The 20,421-nt window shown below is 46.6% G+C and overlaps 2 protein-coding genes across 2 annotated transcripts in view; one reads left to right on the plus strand and one right to left on the minus strand.

Annotated features, from left to right (window-relative positions):
- LOC120819085 (chloride channel protein 2) overlaps nt 1-15,681 on the plus strand; it is a 35,917-nt gene extending 20,236 nt beyond the window's left edge. Inside the window, exons 13-23 of the mRNA XM_078106929.1 lie at nt 1,695-1,764; nt 1,861-1,971; nt 3,468-3,681; nt 4,479-4,612; nt 5,213-5,445; nt 6,461-6,572; nt 7,005-7,075; nt 11,960-11,998; nt 12,441-12,545; nt 13,044-13,130; nt 14,922-15,681. Coding sequence (XP_077963055.1) covers nt 1,695-1,764; nt 1,861-1,971; nt 3,468-3,681; nt 4,479-4,612; nt 5,213-5,445; nt 6,461-6,572; nt 7,005-7,075; nt 11,960-11,998; nt 12,441-12,545; nt 13,044-13,130; nt 14,922-15,116 — 1,371 coding nt within the window. The 3' untranslated portion in view covers nt 15,117-15,681. The remainder of the gene's footprint in view (nt 1-1,694; nt 1,765-1,860; nt 1,972-3,467; nt 3,682-4,478; nt 4,613-5,212; nt 5,446-6,460; nt 6,573-7,004; nt 7,076-11,959; nt 11,999-12,440; nt 12,546-13,043; nt 13,131-14,921) is intronic.
- A 188-nt stretch (nt 15,682-15,869) lies between these two features.
- Nucleotides 15,870-19,199, minus strand: hspb12 (heat shock protein, alpha-crystallin-related, b12). Its single transcript, XM_040176264.2, has 3 exons — nt 18,835-19,199; nt 17,324-17,484; nt 15,870-17,088 (listed from the first exon to the last, which is right to left on the minus strand). Exons 1-3 carry the CDS (start codon nt 19,082-19,084, stop codon nt 16,906-16,908), a joined length of 594 nt encoding a protein of 197 aa, XP_040032198.2. The 5' UTR covers nt 19,085-19,199; the 3' UTR covers nt 15,870-16,905.
- Between the last annotated feature and the right edge of the window lie 1,222 nt (nt 19,200-20,421).

Consider the following 20,421-nt stretch of genomic DNA (forward strand, 5'->3'; position numbering starts at 1 on the left):
CTGAATGTGACCCGCTGATGATCCGTGACTTAAATGCAGTGTAAATGTCCTGGATATCAATGTTCTGCGTCGTAACTGCGGCTTTACCCTTGACCCCGAGAATCCTTCCTCTCTCCTCCTCTTCCTCACCACTGTTTACCACACACACGCCTTCAGCATCAAACCACCTGTGCAGAATTGGGACAGAACTCTCATTTGGAAACTTGTTTCTAATCTCAGCCCGTTCATGGCGCTAACGTTAGCTTAGCCTCCTCGCTGCAGATCCTAAAAATCTGTAAAATCATTTGTTCATCATTGAAAATTCAATTTAAAAATGAATAATAATAATAAATAATTGCATTTGAAAAGCAATGAATAGCGAGGACGGTCCCGGGGATCCTGCGCCTGTTGTTGTAAACCGCGTTTGTTTAACAGGTGTCGACGGTATTAAGGAGGAAATATCACGCAAGAATCTCACCCCGGGTAATGAGTGCAGTATTGATCAATTATATGATAAATATGCAATTAATCCAGCCGCGCCGTTTCCGTTGGTTATCGGTTCGATGAAAGGCCGACGTTCGCCTGAGAGACGTTTCCTCCTCCAGCGTTCACGAGGACTCGCGCATTCAACTCGTCTCTTTGCGTGTCCGTCCCACACTGAGCACGGCGCGACACTCTGGACCTCCAGCCGGAGGTGGCGGTGTCCTCGGTGGCCATTAGTCTCCTTGGTAACCCGGAGCCCCCTGAAGGGGGACCCATCAGCAACTCCTCCATGCGATCACATGGGTGCGGTTGCCGTGATTAAGTCTACTGTCCTGTAAGGACACCTGAGCCAACTTCCTGTCACACTGGTGTGTGTGTGTGTGTGTGTGTGTGTGTGTGTTCTCTCAGTGAGCACTGCATTCAGAGCTCGGATTAAAACATTTTCACGGCCACCCGCTGCTACGATCTACTGCCCTTTAACCCTTCAGCTGGTGTCACGGCATTAAACGGTCGTGCAGTGTGTTATTTCATATTTCATTGTGAGCCTCTGTAATAAAGTTAAAGCGTTGATGAGTCAGCGTCAGGATGTGAGTGTGCGTGAACACCTTCCTGTGTGCGTGTGTGCGTGAAAACGGCGGCGGTGCAAGGTTACAGACGGAGATCCATTACTTCACCATGGCAGCCGGCCTTAATTACAGCTAACTATAGACGAGGGGAGGGAGGGGGGAGGTTAACGGGGGGGGGGGGTTATTAACTGCAGGATTCGAGTATGATGAGACAATAAGTGGGTTTTATGGTGAGAAGGGACGTAGTTGTCTTCATCACCCACTAGTTTATGAGCCGAAGGATGAAGATGACCATATTCAGACTGTGTGGGAGGGATGTAGAGACCTGTCAATCAGCGTGTAGCCCCGCCCTAAAGCGTCCCCTACTACATGAACCGTACCTTACTGAATGAACATCGTGCTGTATTGTAGAAGACTGCAAACTAGAGATTGAGATCATTTTCTCGTAGGCGTCTATGAGCACGGAGCAAAATGTAGCGTGTATGTAATAAAATGTCACTTTTTTCCTAAAGTATTTATTTACTCAGGATGGTGTGGTCAATGTCGGCCATTTGATACTCGCCATGAGCTTCCATCGCCTCGAACGCTGGTGCCCCCCCTCGGCTACCTGGCCGGCCTGTTGATCTTCACGCCGTGTCTTTGTCTTTGTCTTCGTTCCTCCTGCAGTTCTGGATGTCCGCTCTGGCCATCACCATGCCGGTGCCCTGCGGCGCCTTCATGCCGGTGTTTGTCCTCGGTAAGAACGCCGCTCGTTTCCCTTCACGTCGTCCTGTTTCTGTCTCCATCGACGCACAGCCTCATGGTTCCCGTTGTGGATTTGTGTGCTCACCAGGGGCGGCCTTCGGTCGCCTGGTCGGAGAGGGCATGGCAGCCTGGTTCCCAGATGGCATCAACACAAATGGCACCATCTACCCCATCGTGCCGGGCACCTACGCCGTCGTGGGTGAGTCGGACTTTCTCTCACCTTTTCCAGTACTTCTCTCATCTCTTTGCTTCTTTTTCCTAAAAGCCACCTTATCAGATTCTTTAATGTCGTTAAATTTGTCGGACCTGCACTAAAGCAGGTGTTTTACATTATTTTTATTACTTCTCAGGTTTCTGCTTGAACAGAATGCTTCGCTTCTCCTCGTGGGAAGTGGAGATAAATACCCGAGGCTGTAAATGAGCCGCGATGAAAATGAATCTCCGGTTCCATGTGAAACATCGCCGGATGGGACTTTATTAATAAAAAATAATAACAAAGGAATTGACTGCACGCTGCCAAGGGCTCATGACCTACTGAAAAGTTTGGAAAATCTAACTTTTTATTCAAATCTCTCCCCAGAGAAATATGAACTGTACCACAGTAGTTAAGTTATAAAACAGCAGCAAAGTTAAGTGCGTTTGTCTGCTGTGTTTGATATACACTCACACACAGGCTTAAGTTACAAGAAAGACCAGACGTCGCCCTCCTCTCTTAATCTGAAGGCTTTCCTTCTGTTCGTTGGGCGGCACTCATCCGCTCCGTCGAGCTCCCGGCGCCGTCTCTCCGCTCTGATGTAGCTCGCGTGTTGCTCTTCATTGGACGGGGAACAACGGAAAATCGTTGGATTGGTGGAATTACTCGTATAAGTTTGAGGCTTATGAGATAAACGCCTGGTCCAGGAGATTGATGACGGGAGGGTGACTTTGAAATCTTGATAACTAGATTAAATTGAGGGTGTGTACACTTTAAAAAATGTCACCGTAAATTAACGGTATTTTACAGGCAGCAAGGACGCCAGGAATTTACCGTTATTTGATGGTGTAATACCGTAAATGGTTTTCACACTATGTTACCGTAAAATGGATTACTGTATGTTACCGTGAACTTGAACCAATTTTACCGTAAATTAACTGCAATTTACTGGCAGTCGACGCTAGTAACTTGCTGTTTTATTTACAGTGCCCTACCGTAATATACCGTATGTTGTCATATATTGGATTACAGTTTGTTACCATACGATTACTGTTTTTGTGATATAAATACCAAAATGTTACCGTTTACTTATAACCGTATACTCCTTAATTATGTCAGACCATGGGCGTTTTGGATAAAAGTGACAGCTGCATGTATAGTAATGTCCTGTAAGTCAAAGTCATCATCGTATCTCATGAGACACTATCTCATTATGATGACTTACAGGACCTGTTTTTCAGTGGCTGACGTGGGCTTCCAGACATTAACCTACAACAGATCTAGATGGATTGTGATTCACTGCACTTGTGTGTGTATTTCCACCACTTCATAAAATATATGTAACATGCAGTTGAATAACGGTAGTCCCCATTTTGATGGATGACGGAAACCACCTCAAGGCCCCCCCGCCCCCCCTTTTATTTAGCAGCAGACACCACCTTGAAAAACCACCAATTTGAACAATTGCATCAGTGTTCTTTTGCTCACCTCCTCTAAAACAGGCGCGGCGGCCTTGTCGGGCGCCGCCACCCACACGGTCTCCCCGGCGGTCATCGTGTTCGAGCTGACCGGTCAGATGTCCCACATGCTGCCGGTGATGATCGCGGTGATCCTGGCCAACGCCGTGGCGCAGTCGCTGCAGCCGTCGTTCTACGACTCCCTCATCCGCATCAAGAAGCTGCCCTACCTGCCCGAGCTCGGCTGGGGGCGCCAGAAGTATGTACCAGGGGGGGGTGCACCTGTCAGTTTTCAAAATATTGACATCTAGATGTGCTATGCTAGCTTTGCGTCACTCCATGTTAGCATGCTAACGTCATTAACACGTGTGTGTGCAAAACAAAACACCAAGTGAACAACGATCATAACTTGATCATTTATCATCAGAAATATCAAATTATCTTGACATAATACGTTTGGAAATGTTCGAATTGAACAATGATTGAAAAACTGTCAACTGGCGTAAAATGAATGTTGACACACACACACACACACACGCAGATAAATGTAATCTTCTTTAATCATCTAAGTTTAATAGACACACTGAACTTGAGTCACGGCGCAGAAAGATTCTACTTCTTCTTCCTCTCGTTCTCCATCACTGTGTGTGTGTTGTGTTACTGCAGCATATAAGAGCAGGGGAGGGTCTCCTGGTGGGTGGAGGGGGTTGGGGGGCAACTCAAGGTAACGCCCCTCCTTCCACGCTGAATGTGATTTGGACTTGAACTAGAAATAATCCAACACACACAAGGACACTTGGCGTGAACATTTGCTCACACACACGGAGAGAATTGGATTTTTCTTTTATTTATAGCTTTTGCAGACATGAACACACACACACTTATATTTTCCATCAGGCCGCATCGCCCCACCTCAGACGTTGTCTCCAACTTTGTCACTGTGACAAACGGATCAACAGGTTTCTTACTCCCGCTATTGATGGAGGGGACTGAAGGTCCGTCGGTGGTCCCTCTTCCTCTCTCTGCCTGATGAATGATCTCCCTCCTCTTGCTCAGGAAGTACAACATTCGGGTGGAGGACATCATGGTGCGGGACGTGCGCTACATCACCCTGAACTGCTGCTACCGGGACCTGCACAACGTGCTGCTGACGGGGCACCTCAAGACGCTGGCGCTGGTGGAGTCGACCGGTGAGACGGGATCTTCATCCCTGGTGGTCAAAGCTTCATTAGAGGAAACAAAGTGCACAGATGAAGACGAGGAGCCACAAATGATAAACATGTGATATTATTCACACAGACATCAGTAGTAGAAACACGTGGTGCTGGTGTGAGTCCTTCTGCACTACAGCAACAACCAGTTGTTACCTGAGGGAGTAAATGGTGCTCAGCTGTTGTGTTGAGTTGTGTTGAGTCTGAGGATCGAACCACAAAGTGTGCGTTTGGTATTCATGAGCCGGCCGCGTTACGCCGCCGTGCAGCAACAATTAGCTGCGTCATTTCACCGAATACCTGATCAGCACGAACCGTCACAGAGGCAATTACTGACAGGCAGGCAGCACACGCACACACACACACACACACACACTAGTTGATACACACCCTGCATTCTGGTTATGTAACTCAGTGGTCTGCAGTGCTGCAACACGTGTACAGAATCTCCTGCAGTCTGCTCACTCCTCCTCCTCCTCCTCCTCCATCTCCTCCTTCATCTTCTCCTCCTTCATCTGCTTCTTCTGTTTCTTTTCCTCCCCCCCACCCCTCCATTACTCACCCATTACCCCCACCCAGAGTCCATGATCCTGTTGGGCTCCATCGAGCGAGCTCAGCTGCAGGCGCTGCTCTCCCTGCAGCTGAGCCGGTCCAGGCGTCTGGAGTTCATCAGGGAGCGAGCCGTGGGGGAGCAGAGGCGCCTCTCGGTGGGGTCCGACACGGGCAGCAAGGACGGCGGCCGCCTCTCGGTGGCGTCCGACGCGGGCGGCAAGGACGGCAGCCGCCGGGCAAGTCAGGAGGTCCACTTCCAGGTCAGAGGTCGCCGAGGTTGGACGGTCAACAAAGCAAAATAACTCTCAATCCGTCGCCAGTCAATGTGACTGTGAGGCTGTAGGTAGCATCTTTGGGCTAAGTGTGCGTGTGTGTGTGTGTGTGTGTGTGCGTGTGTGTGTGTGAGACATAAGAAGATGGACGAGCAGCTCCTCTGGGTCCAGGTCCTGTACCCTGTGCTCAAAATGTTGATTTATCCGTCTTCATTACTTCAGTTTGCATCAAGTGGCGAAGTAGAACGCCCTCTGGCGTGTGTGTCTGCATGTGTGTGTGTGTATGTGTGCGCGCGCGCGTGTGTGTGATGCCGATTTACCTTCTTGGACTTTTCAGTTGTTTTTTTTCCAGACTTCTTTCCTTCTTCTGAATGGTGATGCGAGTTTAGTCCGACTGAAACCTGTGTACTAAACCTCCTGATAGCTGATTCCTATTAATCATACATCATTATTTCCTTCTTTTATTTTTTTGTGGAGTAGAATCCTCTGAAACGACTTCCTTTTGAAGCAGGAATAATGATTTTGTTTTTCCGAGTCAAAGGGACATTTCTGATTTTAGTTTTTTTGGTCCCTCTTTTTTAAATATCGCCAAAGGACATTCGGAAAAACACTTGTGGTGCACAAAGCTGCCTAAATAAAGCAAGTATTATAAAAACTACATCAAAAGACAAATTCAGCCCGGTCTATGAGGAATAATAATGAATTTACAAACTGCAGATTGTATATCGAAACATTTTATGTGTTAATGTTCCCTCCACTTCAGAGAGACGTTATTAACGGAACCCGGCAACAACATTTTGTAGGTCACGGATACGCCAGCATGCAAAGTCTGGATATTTTACACCAAGTGCATATTTTATCTCTGCTGTTTCCACAGTTTTGATTTGCCTCCACGTCCCTCTGAGGGAGGACGTCCATTTGTCTAATGAGTCCACAGAAAGAGAGAACTGAGTGTATCTGTGTGTGTGTGTGTGTGTGTGTGTGTGTGTGTGTGTGTGTGTAGATGTCTACTGAGGAGTCCACTTTCAGCCCAGTTCGTCCAGTCTCTCAGAAGCCCCTCAAACCTGCACTGAAGAGACCCTCTGTGGTGGAGCCACCCGCCGAGATCCCCCCAAGTAAGAAGTGCACACACACACACAAAGACTTTCTGTTGTTAAAGTCAAATATATATATATACATACATGCAATGTAAAAAAAGAAAAGGGAATGACTTTTTCATTCACCTTTGTAGAAGAATTTCATTTAGCTTGAGCAAAGTTTAACAAACAGTTAACCAACACGTGACGGGTTCCTGCAGTGAATCATGGCTGTAAGAGGAGCTTCTACCACCTGTGCTTCACTTACTGTGTAATAGAGTCCATTCCATGTGAATGGAGACCAGACCTCCGATTCTTCCTCAGACCGACTCTTTGCAGATGATGCAGCCTTGTTTGTGTCCATTCTCTAGATGAGGTCATCTGACCGAATATCATCATATTCATAATAATACTAATTATAGATGGACACCATGAATCTGATGAAAATCTCTCCTTCGTTCTCTTTTTCAGGCCCAGATGATAATTCTGGCATTGCGTTAAAGAACCTGTTCTGTGCCACTCCAGAGAAAGAAGGCCTGGAGGTAAGAGAGCGCATTACACACACACACACACACACACACACACACAGTGACTCACATGCTGTTGTTCACACCCACACGGTCCTATGCCATCTCTCACATACAGTCCTTCATGCTGTAGAGTACAGTGCAGTGGTTTTTTCCGTTGTGGTCCACGAGGACGAGGCTGTTCATCCTCCCAGCATGCCGTGCTGTCCATTAGACAGCCGCGTGCCCCCGTGGCGTCCAACGTCCAATCAGTGACGGTCTCACCAGGCGGGCCTTGTCCCTGGACTGACGTGCAACCCCATCCCATCCGTCCTATTCCCCGTGGGGTGTGTGGGGGGGGGGGGTCTGATGTCAGAGGGGCGTGTTCCTCTGGCTAAGTACCCAGATAGGAGCCCCGTGTCTCTCCATTAGGATTGGACAGGTATTTGAATGACATCGTTCAGCAGCCGCTCGGATCAAATGATGATGCATGGAAGCCCCGGGGACGCTATTGGGGGGGGGGTGGATATCTGGGGTGAGGCCTGCTGCCCAATTACCTCCGGGCGCGTCCCTTCATGTCAATCAATGAAAACAAGCGATTGATTAGAAATGGAGGGGAACGATTGGGCGGTACGAGGACGTCCAGCGGCGTAAAACGCAGTGATTTGGGGATTTAAACATCCACACAAAAAGCCGCCGCCCGGTCGGAGCTAAGTCGGCGGGTCGTCATGGTAACCACGGAGCTCTCCCTGGAATGTAACTGAAACAGGAACGCTTCCCTCCTCGTCGGCGCGCCGGGTCGTGGTCGTGTCAGCGTAGCTCCATTAGCGCCGTTAGTGATTTGTACTTGAGGTAATTAAGGAGCTCCGTTTGTTTCACCCGTCAGGGACGATTATTGAAGTCTGTTCACGTTCTAAATCACTCGCCGGCGCATCGCTGCGAGTGCAGATTGACAAATTCCACTGAGGTCTCAATCTCGGTGAGATTAATGTGCCATGAGAACGTTGACCCCCGCAGCACCGAGCCTCGTGCATTTACATCGGTCGTCAGGTATTATCATTATTATTATTAATATTACACCCTGGGGGCGCGCCGTCGAGGGATATCGAGGTTATAGCCGCCCTCATTTCCTTCCAGCTCCTCTCTCACCCCCCCACACCTCCTCACCTTCTATCCAGACTGTGAAATATTGATGCAGTAAGTGACATCAGCAGTCTGCTGTAGAGCGATGATGCCGCCGCGCTCTCCTCACGGTTTTTCTTATTATTTTCCTCCATCCTCTCCTCTTCATGCGTTATTCATCAAGGTTTGGGGGCCCTGATTTCGGGGGCTTCTGGCCTCTCTCTCAAATTCTTTTAGTTCTTCTCTCTCTGTTTCTTTAGATGGTTGGGCGGAGGAGGAGGAGGGTGGGGCTCTTTCTGGACTCACACTCTTGCATAGGAACGTGCACGCAAACGCACACACGCAATGCAAAGGAGAAAAGACGAGTCACATTCGCGTTTTTGTCGCCTCAACAAGATGGAAAATATGAGGAAGAAAGTCGTTGAACCTTTTTTTTTTTTTACGGAATGGAGTTAAGAATGATTTAATCGTCTCCCTCGTTCATTAACTTTATTTCATTGTTATTATTCAGCCTTATTATGAAAAATAACCGCAGAATTTAGTGGAGATAATGAGCCAAGTCACTGAGACATCTGGGGACTCGTCCGCCGAGACGATCGCACACATTCCAGCGTCGCTCGCATCAAGCTGCAAACAATTTGGGGACTTTAGGTGACGAATGGTTATTGTGCAGCTGAGGAGGAAGCGCAACGTATTTATTTCCCCATTATTTAGAACACGTCAAATATATTTTTGTGTCGTCGGCATAAAAATGCACCAGTTTTAGCCGTTTTGTAATTACATGTTTACAAAGTGGAAACACCGATTGCAGCAAACAAACTGATCCCTGCAAGTAGTTACTTAATATTCACCCCCCAGCTGATGGATCCAACGTTCGCTTGCTGAACCAAATGAAGAGTTACAGATGATTTTTTGACGTTTTTCTTACTTGTGACCAACTGAGAATTTATCAAATCCCTGGTTAATGAAGTGAACCCGAGACTTCAAGTAATCTCTCACAACAATTACATTATTTACGTGACAATGCAACTCTCATAGGAATACCAAATTATTTTATAATAAATGTATATTTATGTACAACGTTTCTCGATGGTTGCCCTTATTAAAGAGTCACTCTGGATTTAATTATATTCGTTATTTTAGAGCTTGATTCTGTTCAGTCAGTTGTTTTGGATTTGTGCAAAACCACAAACGTTTTCCAAGTAAAAAGCACAAACAATTTTGAGCACACGAAAGTCCACCGACTAAGACGGTCTTCATCATCTATCACCAATTGGGTAAATCATCCGTTTGACACCAACCACTTGACGGACGAGCGAACAGCTGATGCGTTTAATCCAGACGAGAAGAAGTCGTGCATCTTCGTCCCTAAACGATCCCGTTCCATAGACGTGAGGCGATTAAAGAGGACGTAGTCGCTTCCTGTGTGAAACCCTCGGGTCGGAGAGGACGAGCAGTTCTCTGTTCCAGCAGAGCAACAGAAGGTCAATTTTCGGGCTGTAAAGTGGAAAGAATCCAATATAGGACACTTTAATTCAAGGTCCTATATAGCGAGACATTTTTTTGTTCATTTTGATTATTAAGTTTATTGGGGTCAAGTGTTCACTGTATGTACAGGGAATAGAAAGTTATAGAAGAAAGACCACGGACTCCATTAAAAATGTCCTTTGGTTATCTGATGGGAGAGCGTTCGGAAGACGGGATGAAGTTTCCATTTTCTGAATCATTTTGAGACGTACAGCAGCGGGAGAAAGAACCCTTCTGGGGAACATTGCGGATCGATCGCAGGATATCGGACTCTTTGTGTCACGAACTCAGGTTTGAATCGGCAAAAGCATTTTTTGGGAACAACTTGTGCAGTTTGTTTGGTTGTTTAAGGTGAAGCCGGAGATCTTTGGTGTGTTTTTTTTCCCCACTAATGATCGGACGCTAAGATGCATTACAATTGGCCAACTTTCCCTAAAAGCCTTTGAGGACGTTTCCTCTTTATTTCGCTGCAGCAGTTTGCACAAAGTCTTTAATGATGTTATTTCACAATCGCATTAAGTCTGTAAGCTAATCGGATGCACAAATAAGGCAGTAATAGAATTCAAAGGCTATAAGCGGCGACGCAGAAATCTGCAGTTAATTGCCTGCTTTTCCTTAAGTCAAAAACATTCAGACGGTTGTCCAGTAAATACTGGTGTGGACGTGCGTGGTCCCCCTTGGGTGAATTGTAGAGAGTTTGATCTCCGTTTCATCTACGCTCTCATCACGTCTTAACACTGCCTGCTAAGCTAATGATGTTCTCACCAGCTGTACTGTTTTGCCATGTTAGCTTAAACATTAACCTGTTAGCACTAGCATGTTAGCATTTAGCTTAAAGGCGCCACCGCACCTTAATACAGACTCTCTTGGTGTGTCAACTATCACAAAAACCAGTCTCTTCTTGGCTCGACCAATCAGACCAACGAGTTGATTCGGACGACCGGAACATTTTTTATGTTTGTTTTTTCTTTTCTTTTTTCAAACTGCTTTTGGCAGCAACAGTAAAACGTGTTCACAGATGTTGCAAGGGGGACTTTTGAATATCGACGCCAGCCTCTCTGCAGACGAAGATGCTCGGCCTTCCTCTTCAGGAGACATCGACAGTGTGAAGAAAGCTGACACCCTTCTACCCACTGTGGGCTCAAAGGGGAAGGATCCCGTGGGGGACGCTCCCTTTTTTTCTCATCTATGTTTCCACAATCGGAACAAAAGTGTGTGTGCATGATACAGCAGTCTTTGTGTGTGTGTGTGTGTGTGTGTGTGTGTGTGTGTGTGTGTGTGTGTGTGTGTCCCGCTGACCTAGTCTTGGATGGTTGCCACTGTTTGAAGGAAAGATGGATAGCTGCAGGATGAGGGGGGGGGGGGGGCGACGGACCTTTCTAATCTTTGTCTGGTCAGGGAAACAGCGCAGTGAGCAATACGGCTTCATCAGCCCAATGTCAACACTCTCACATACGCACACACACACACACAGACACACACACTCATGCCTTCTGAGATTTGTTCTCTTGCATTAATTCATTACAGCAACCGTAAAACAAAAAGTGTTTTTCTCGGCGTTCGGGGGTTGGTAGACATGCAGGCAGCCACATTAACGTGTAGAAGAGCCACCAAAGTTGAAACTTCATAACATCTCCTTTAATAGAACAGCTGATCTCTTTGAAAGCATCTATTTTGCATTCACACTGCACGTGTGCACGGGGCACGTTTGGCCTCCGGCTTGCGTGATGCTACAGTAGGATACGTCTCTTCGCCCCGCGGCAACAGTTGCTAGGGTTACCGACAGGTCGGCTACCGCGGCGATTGAGGACAAATGAGCTGATGCCCCCCCCATCAGCCCCCGGGTCACACTCGCTCACCTTTCTCTCTCTTTCTCTTTACCGCACACGTATGCGGTACATATGTGCACCCAAGCACACGACTAAATCATATTTCACAGCCATTAAAACACACACACATGCACACACCCTACGGTACCATGTTCTCACACATATTCATTCCCCCCCGCTGCTGCCTCTTACACATCACTTCCCCCGCGCTCACTAGATGGACTGTACTCACGCCTCTTTGTTTGGTCACGTGACACATCACAGCGCCGTGACGCACGGTTGTGTCGTCGCTCAGTACTAGTGGACGGCGTTGTGTAACGTCGTTTGTGTACCTGTTTTTTTCCTTTACAGCCTCACTATTTGTGTGCGTTTGGTTTCCTCATTTCACCGCGTTGAGTGTGTTCACTGAACGTCTTTGTGTCCTGTTGCTTCTTGTCTCCAGGACGACGCAGATGTGGAGGATGACATGACTATTAGAGAGGTAAGACGGACGGACCACCACGACGCACAGCAAGGGGGGCGGCCCCAAGCCAAAGCTTCATGAGTTAAAGCTGCATTCTCTCTCCTGGCCACCAGAGGGAAACTCCTCTGGTCCCATAGGATTCTATGAGAAAACACTCGATGACGTCACATCCATGACAGAACCTTTTCAGATTTCCTAAATACCCAGACGGGCCTTTTTGGATATGACATCATCCATAATTCATCCATCAACTGCCCCTCTCATTTCCTGTCTTGTCAGCCCCCCCCCCCCTGTTCATTGCTCACACGTCTGTCGTTCTCTGACGGTTCGTTGGCGGTGGGGGGGGGGGGGGGGGGGGGGGGCTGCCCCCGGCTAATAGTGGGCACAGAGACATGCGTTGCTCGCAACGTCAAAAATAAGGAAGGAGGTTCTGAAAGTCCCTGGTGTGTTTGTGTGGCAGATCACAGAGTGGGAGGAGCAGAAGCTTGACGAGCAGGTCAACTTCAGCAACTGCAAGATCGACCCCGCCCCCATCCAGCTGGTGGAGCGCACGTCTCTGCATAAGGTCTGATTGCAAATGCAGATGTTCATCAACCGTGTGTGTGTGTGTGTGTGTGTGTGTGTGTGTGTGTGTGTGTGTGTGTGTGTTTAGGATTACCCTCTCTGATTTTAGAGTGATTCCTGGTACACAAAAATGTTATTATGGGAATAGTTCCATCAGCACTTGATTCATTATTAGTATTTTTTGCTTGCACTACATGATACATACTTACAATACAAAATGTAAAGTTACAAATACACTAAAAACTCCTACGAGCCAACAAACGTGTTTAAACAACTGGACAAGTCTAAAAACCAATTTAATACAAATGAAAAACATAACATTAGGTAATGGGTCAGGTGTTCCGGGGGGGCTATTGTCTCATTACAGACAATCTAAATGTTTATCACTCATGAATATCTGAACTATTTCATGGTGTGTGTTTTTTTTATTTCAAGGACTGTTTTTGAATATTGGCAGCAGCAGATTGTTCCTAAACCCCCCTCCTTTGTCCCCCTGCAGACACACACCCTCTTCTCCCTGCTGGGCCTCGACCACGCCTACGTAACCAGCATCGGGCGCCTCATCGGGGTTGTGTCCCTCAAGGAGGTAACCATCTCGAGGCCCTTTTTAAAATGTGTGCCACCCCCCCCAAAAAGAAACCCCGTCTTCCAAGTGCTCGGAGATGAGAACAGCTGAGAGATCTTCTGGTGTTGTTGTTGTTGTTGTTGTTGTGCACATCTCTTCCCTGGATCGAGTTTCTCTCGATAAAACGTTCGACCGTTTGGCGAATCCTCCGCTATGAGAATTGTGAAATCGCTGTGAACGATCATCACGCTCGCAAAGGCGTTAAGACATCGTCCTCCCCCGGTGACTCCCAGAAAGAAGCTGAATTAGTCATGTGCATAAATAAAACGTGAATTATTATAGAAGTAGAGCGTGAGAGAGGAGCTCGGTGTGTCCTAAGAAGTCCCCCCGCAGTCTAAGCCTATAGCAGCTTAACTAAGGGCTGGTCCGGGCTAAGCTGAGCCAGCCCTAACTATTGGCGGTATCAAAGAGGAAAGTTTTAGCTGCCTTGTAGGGCAATACGGTGTTACAAGCTCTTCAAGGGAGGACAGTGCCTCACCAGCAAGTGCCTTGTAGGTGAGGAGAAGTACCTTAAATTCTGTTCTTGATTTGACAAGGAGCCAGAGCAGAGAAGTTAATACAGGAGTGATATGATCCCTTTTCTTAGTTCTTGTTAATACACGTGCTGCAGCATTCTGAATCAACTGGAGAGATTTAAGAGATTTACAAGAGCAGCCTGATAACAAAGAATTACAGTAGTCCAGTCGAGATGTAACAAACGCATCAACAAATTTTTCTGCATCACAGACAGGAGGTTCCTGATTTTCGATATATTACGTAAATGAAAAAAGGCAGTCCTTGACGTCTTCTTTATATGAGACTTGAAGGACATATCCTGATCGAAGATTATTTACAGTGCTGCTGGATACCAGAGCAATTCCATCCATGGAAACTGTATCACGTGACAGCTGACTTCGAAGGCGCTCTGGGCCTATCAAGAGAACTGTTTTTTTCTGAGTTTAGCATCAGGAAGTTGCAGGTCATCCAAGTTTTGTTGTCTCCAAGACATTCTTGAAGTCTAACAAGCTTGCCGGTCTCTTCTGGTTTGATCGACAGATACTGTTGAGTATCGTCTGCATAACAATGGACGTTTAGGCGGTGTTTTCTGATAACGTCACCCAAAGGAAGCATATAGAGAGTAAATAAAATCTGTCCAAGCACAGAACCTTGTGGGACTCCGTGATCAACCTTGGTGGTCTTTGAGGATCCACTGTTTACAAGCACAAACTGGGAACAATCCGATAGATACGATTTAAACCAGCAGTTCTTTTAATATTATTTTTATCTATTAATGATGAGTAATAAGATGCTCTTGCGTTACAGAGAGCCTTCTTATACGTTTTAAGGCTGTCTTGCCAAACTAGCTTATATCCTTCTGATTTGGTGGAACACCATTACCGTTCAAGTTGCCGCACAGTTTGCATTGAGGTCCGGGTTTCGGGGTTATGCCAAGGGGCAGACTTCCTTCTTCTTGCAATTCTTCTTTCCAGAGGAGCAATAGCATCCAACGCCATTCCTAAAAAGCCTGTAGCAGCATCGACAAGATGATTGATCTGAGGCAGACTGAGTCCTTTGATATCTTGAGAGAGGACACTGAACTTAGAGAAATATCTTCGATTCCTTTAGATCAGGAGTCATCCTGTCCCCAGATACCTTCTGAAGACAATCTATATACAATAAATATCATAAAAAACAATATATAATAAATGATCAGGCAGTTGGTAAGTTCTCTAATTCTCTGAGCTTTTTGTTCCCCCCCCCCCACCCGATCAGCTTCGCAAAGCCATCGAGGGCTCCGTGGCGGTGACGGGGACGCAGGTGGTTCGCCCTCTGGCCAGCTTCCGGGACAACGGCACCAGGAGCAACGAGAACGAGGCCACCGAGATCCACGAGCTGTTGGATCACCACAAAAGCATGACGCTGCCCCAAGACCCCGCGCCCTCCGAGTCCAACGAGAAGACCCAGTGAGGGGGGGGGGGGGGAGATGAGGTGTTTAATCTCTGTGAAGGGAAAATGTTTGTTATTGTCCAATATACTGTACATTCATGTTATAATCAGGTTTAAAGCAATTGGGTAAGTAGGGATATAACGATGTTAATATATCCCTGTATGATGAGTTACAATTCAACAGAGCGAAGGGAGAAGCTAACGGGAGGAACATAGACAGATGTAGTGAGACGCCAACTAGGCAAGGTTGCAAAGATATGCAAAGACAGGAGTCATCGTGACCCTTTTAGGACAAGATAGTGTAGAGACACCAGCGGGGGGGACAGCGGTCTCGGGTTTGTCTGAGTAGACGCGAGGAGACAGAACGGGAGGGCCAGTTAGTTTAGCATCAACAACCAGATAGAGGGACAAGTGAAGGACAAGGAGAAGAATAGTGGGACGACAACAACAGCAGGAGAGTTACGTAGTTAGGATCGAAGGGGAAGAAATGTATAAACTGTGTTGTGTCATCACCTCGTTAGTGTCTTTCCGGAAAGAGCTCGGTTTATTCGAGTGTTGTTGCTCCAATAAATCTCTGTGAATTGAAGAATCCAGATCTCCAGTGTGCTCCACGGGTGTGTGTTTTTACTATATTTATACCCTTGGACTGAAACTACCAAAGATGCCGTTTATCTCTTCTCTACATGCAGCTTTTAAATCATCATTGCATGTATTTGTCGTCCTCTGCTTTTTTTGGCCTCGGCTGGATCCGACTGAAAGAAATCGACGACTGCGACATTTTGAGCTGCATTTTATTGGCAGCAATGAGCAAAAAAAACACACTTTCTGTAGAGCAAAGAATGAATTGCACAGTTCAGATTTCACATGAACTAAAACTACTACTACTTACTACTTCTGTAGTGTTTGTGTGTATAAAAAGCAGCCCCTCAGTCTGTTTTATGGTGAATGAGGTTAGAAACAACCATCCGTCCTTCTGATGAGTATTAAATAAAGGTGCCACAAGAATTCTTCCTTCCTCGGAGGCTGGTGGGTGTAATCTGTACGAGGGGCCGAGTTCTCTGGAGACTTCAGCGATGACTCATCGCACAGGGAAACATCAAAGTACACACATGTAACGGACAAACCGTGGGATTATTCATCATGGTTTAAACACTCACTGATCCTTTGCTCTAGCAAATGAAGATTAAGTCGATTTGACTTGTTTTACTTTTGGTACTGAGGTAACATTTGGGCCCTTGCAGGAACATGTAGCTTCAGTTAAGATGACACTAAAAACGTAGAAACACAAAAGGCTAGCAACCTAGCCCCATGCTAATGTTCGTAGAAGTCTTTGTGCGTAAACGTCTTTAGGGACAGCAAACATTGATCTGGTAAAAATATGAACTCTAAGTGATTTAATCTCCAGTGAGGTTCGGCTTCCTCTGGCTACCTGGTCTAGGAGGGGCAGGCAAACAATAGAAATAGTGTGTTTTTCAGGTGTGTTTCCTGTGATGCTCGTGAGTGGTGACAGGCAAGAGGTTTCACTCCAATTACCTCGAGTTTTATCATTGTTTTATTAATCTCCGACGGATCGGGACGAGTCTGCGAAGAGAAACACCCACAGTCCTCCTGCTGGACGGCGACTTGCCCTTAAAAGTATTACTATACAAGATGAATATGAAAGATGCTAAACTGCGCTTATCCAGAGGGTTTCAATGCCGAACAACGAAGGGAACACAGACCCTTGTGTCGGACAAAAGGTCAGAGGTCACCAAAATCAGGAACCGAGATAATGGTTGGCAGTAGCTGAGAGGCGCCGCCAGGCCACAAGTCAGAGGCGGGCCTCGCTGCGGTAGGCGGGGCCACGCGCGGGCTCCGGTGCGGGGGTCCGGCGGACGGTCACCACCAGGGTGCCGTCGGGGTCGAGGGTCCCGCCCACCGACAACGGGTCCATGTCCTCCGGGAACAGGGACTTGTGGGTGAACGTGTCGCTGACGCTTCCGTCGTCCAGAACCTGAGGACGAAAGGTCAAAAGGTCAAAGAGAGACGCAGGCCGAACAGTTGATGGAGTTTTCTTTTAATGCTGCAGATCGATCCAACACGTAAAGAGACTCGGTCGACAGGAAGTCCTCTCTGACCTCTGATTCACTCCCGCAGTAGTGTGTGTGTGTGTGTGTGTGTGTGTGTGCGTGTGTGTCGTCCCATATGCTCAGCTGTACAACAACAACAACAACAACACGTACACACACCTTCTGTGCGTGGATGACCACGTGGTGGTTGAAGGCCATCAGCACCACGTCGTGCGGCTCAAACTGGCTGACGTCGGCTGACATGTAGTAAGTGTCCCCCAGGCATCGAACGCCGGCGCCCGTGCCGCTCTGCCGGCCCGCCACAGCGCCGCCTACAGGAGCTTCAGAGGGGCAACAGAGGAGTTTTCTACTTGTCCAGCGAGAAGAGTAGTTAAATGTCTGAATGTAAGAAATATTAATTATATTGATATTGTATATATTATGACTATATTCTGTTAATATATTTTCATTCGTATGTTTCTGTGAAAAATATTGAGGCAAAATTCTGGTATTGTAATAAAATTGATGGTTTTTGAAAATCTGTTTTTTGATTACATTTTTTATATCAAAATGTATTCTCATTTCATAACTCGTTTTTCATACCTCTTTGTTGAACAGTGAGCGCCAGAGCTTAACATTTTTTAGAGGGCTGTCAACATAAACGTGTTAATCTATGCGATTAATGTGGACGAGATTAATCGAACAAAATATTTTAACCTACGTTTGTTTACGGCCGCTAGCTGCAGTCAGTTAGAGAGCGAGCGCGTAAAACAAAGGCGCAACATACAGCAGAGAACAGAAGGGGGGAGAGTGCTGAGCTAGCTGCTAGGCAAAGGTAGCTGCTATGCTAAGCTAGCTGCTAGGCTACTTCCATCTCAACATCTAAGTTACCTTGCGTGGTACAAGGTCTGCAGAGGACCACCACTGTGTCCCTAAAAGACCGCGGTTTGAGAACGTCCTGCTAAATGTGGGGAGATTGTTGACACTTCAAACACAGCCGTTAAATGACGGAGAGTTGAGAGCAAAGTGCACGAGGACAACAGGAAGAATCGCTAGTTCAACATGTTCCACCAGGCGGAATTCTGCCTCCAAGATAATCAAATGTGTGTCATTTTGTGTTTAAAATAACATTAAGAATTAAACAACAGTGTCTAAAATACATGTTTTCTAAGGTGATTACTCATTACTCGTAACTCGTAAGACTCGTAAGAAAAACAAACATTCATTAACAACATTAATTGCCATTAATGAATTTCAAAATGTGGGATTCGTTCGTTAATTTTTTTGTTTTTTCTGTCGACAGCCCTTAATTTTTTATAAATAAAAGACATTTTGTAATAAATATTGAATATACATGTTGGTGGCATGTGCAGCCTTGCTGAGATAAAATCGATCTAGCAGGTAGGAATACATGTTGACACTAAGTTTAAAATGTTTCATAGTTCTTCATCTATGGAAATTATGTAAATTATACTTATACATAAATGTGCAATATTAAGGCTTTCATCCAATCACTTCTTCTGTAAAAGGATTTTTTTGGTTTATATTCTTTTTGCTGCATACTGTAGATAATTAAGCGATAACTGTTATTATTAGTACTTTCACTTTCTCCCAACATAAACAATACCAAAAACAACATCAATTTATCTAACAATTATTTTAAAACTAAGATAAGATTTCCCTTCCCTTACCAGCGAGTCCGCAGGAGGACCGGCTCTGCCTGCTGAAGGGGGTCAGAACGCCGCCGGCCCCCCCAGGGCTCTCCTCTCCAAACAGACCGGCGTGATCGGCCGAGTCCAGAAAGGGCTCAAAGAGCGGATCCAGAGCCTCGGACGACCCCCCCAGCGAGCCCTCCGAGCGGAAGGAGCTGGAGGTGCTGAAGCGGGAGGACGAGCGGTAAGACGAGGAGGACCTGCGACTGGAGGAGGTCAGGGACGCCATCGCACAGGACGCTCTCGCTAACTGTCCAGGGCTCCTTGTTGTGGCGTTTTTATAACGCCCCGGTGCATTGTGGGTCAGTAGCACAGCGCTCTGTTCTCCCTTTAGCCATAAATGGCGGTCCGTCCAACCGCCGGTGCCAGGAATGTAACGGACAAACCGATAAGAGAGCGGAAAACCCCTTCTAATCCGGTCCCACCGCAGAGATAAGGCCCTACGGGGGGGGGGCACTCAGAGAGGCACTCAGAGCGCCACCACCCTCCAGCCCACGCCTCCCTGGCGTCCGTTAAACTGGGCGAGCGTACGCCAGCAAAACTTCAAATCAATAATGCAAGAGGAGAAAAAGTGGCCAATTGTGCTGCGCGACAAGAAGATGAAAAAGGCAAAGAAACACGAGGTGGAAATCATCACAAAGGGGTTTTTATTCTGCGTGGATTACTGGGCCCGCATGACCTTTGCGATCCCAGATGACCTTTGCAATCCCCCGTTTAGAGCTTTTCCTGCGGTGACATTTGCCTATTGACAACACTGTCATTGCTGCTCCCACGACGTGTGTGTGTGTTTCGCTCGAGGTGTCATCCCGCCCGTCGGGGGGGCTCACAGCAGGGGGGCCATGAGGCTGAAACAGTCCAGTAAATGCAGCTTTCTGGCGTCAACGTGGCAGAAAATCTTTTGAAGCAGCAGGACTGTTGTCATCTTTAATGTTTTTACTGTCTATGATTGATTTTCACTCTTTTGTTTGAAATACGTGTTTAAACGTACCAGTTCATCGGTTATTCCTTTTGCAGACGGACGAAACTATTTCTTTGCAACTCCTCATACTATGATCATGAACTACTCTTTTTTTAAGACATAATTATATTTATTATGTATTCTGAATATGACTTTAACAAACTAAATAACTGCTCATTTTGAAATACTATGTCCATATCTATACCAGAATACCTTCAACTATATATTATGTTACGTTTTTTTCTGAATTTGCCAATAAGGGATTTAGATTCAGCGACTTTTATACTGACTACATTGTTACTTTGACAAAAATAAATTCCCCACTAGAAGAGACTGTAATGTTTGATTCTCATTCCCTTTTACACATTTTTTAAAACCACATCAAGGATCATGGCTCCGCTCACTGGGCCCCCCGGGGAGCCATGATGTCAGTAAGAGCTTCCTCCAACTGCCGCCCTTTGACCTGCTAATGAGGTAACAGCGACGACGTCGTCGTGTCGGGAGGCTCATTGCAGCCCGAAAGAGGTGAGCGTTCATTTTCAGATCGTGACCATTAAACAGATGTAACGGTCTTTACAAACGCTTCACTACATTTTACCTTCTGGTGG

Source organism: Gasterosteus aculeatus, chromosome 1 (genome assembly GCF_964276395.1).
Source record: "Gasterosteus aculeatus chromosome 1, fGasAcu3.hap1.1, whole genome shotgun sequence".
Lineage (NCBI taxonomy): Eukaryota > Metazoa > Chordata > Actinopteri > Perciformes > Gasterosteidae > Gasterosteus > Gasterosteus aculeatus.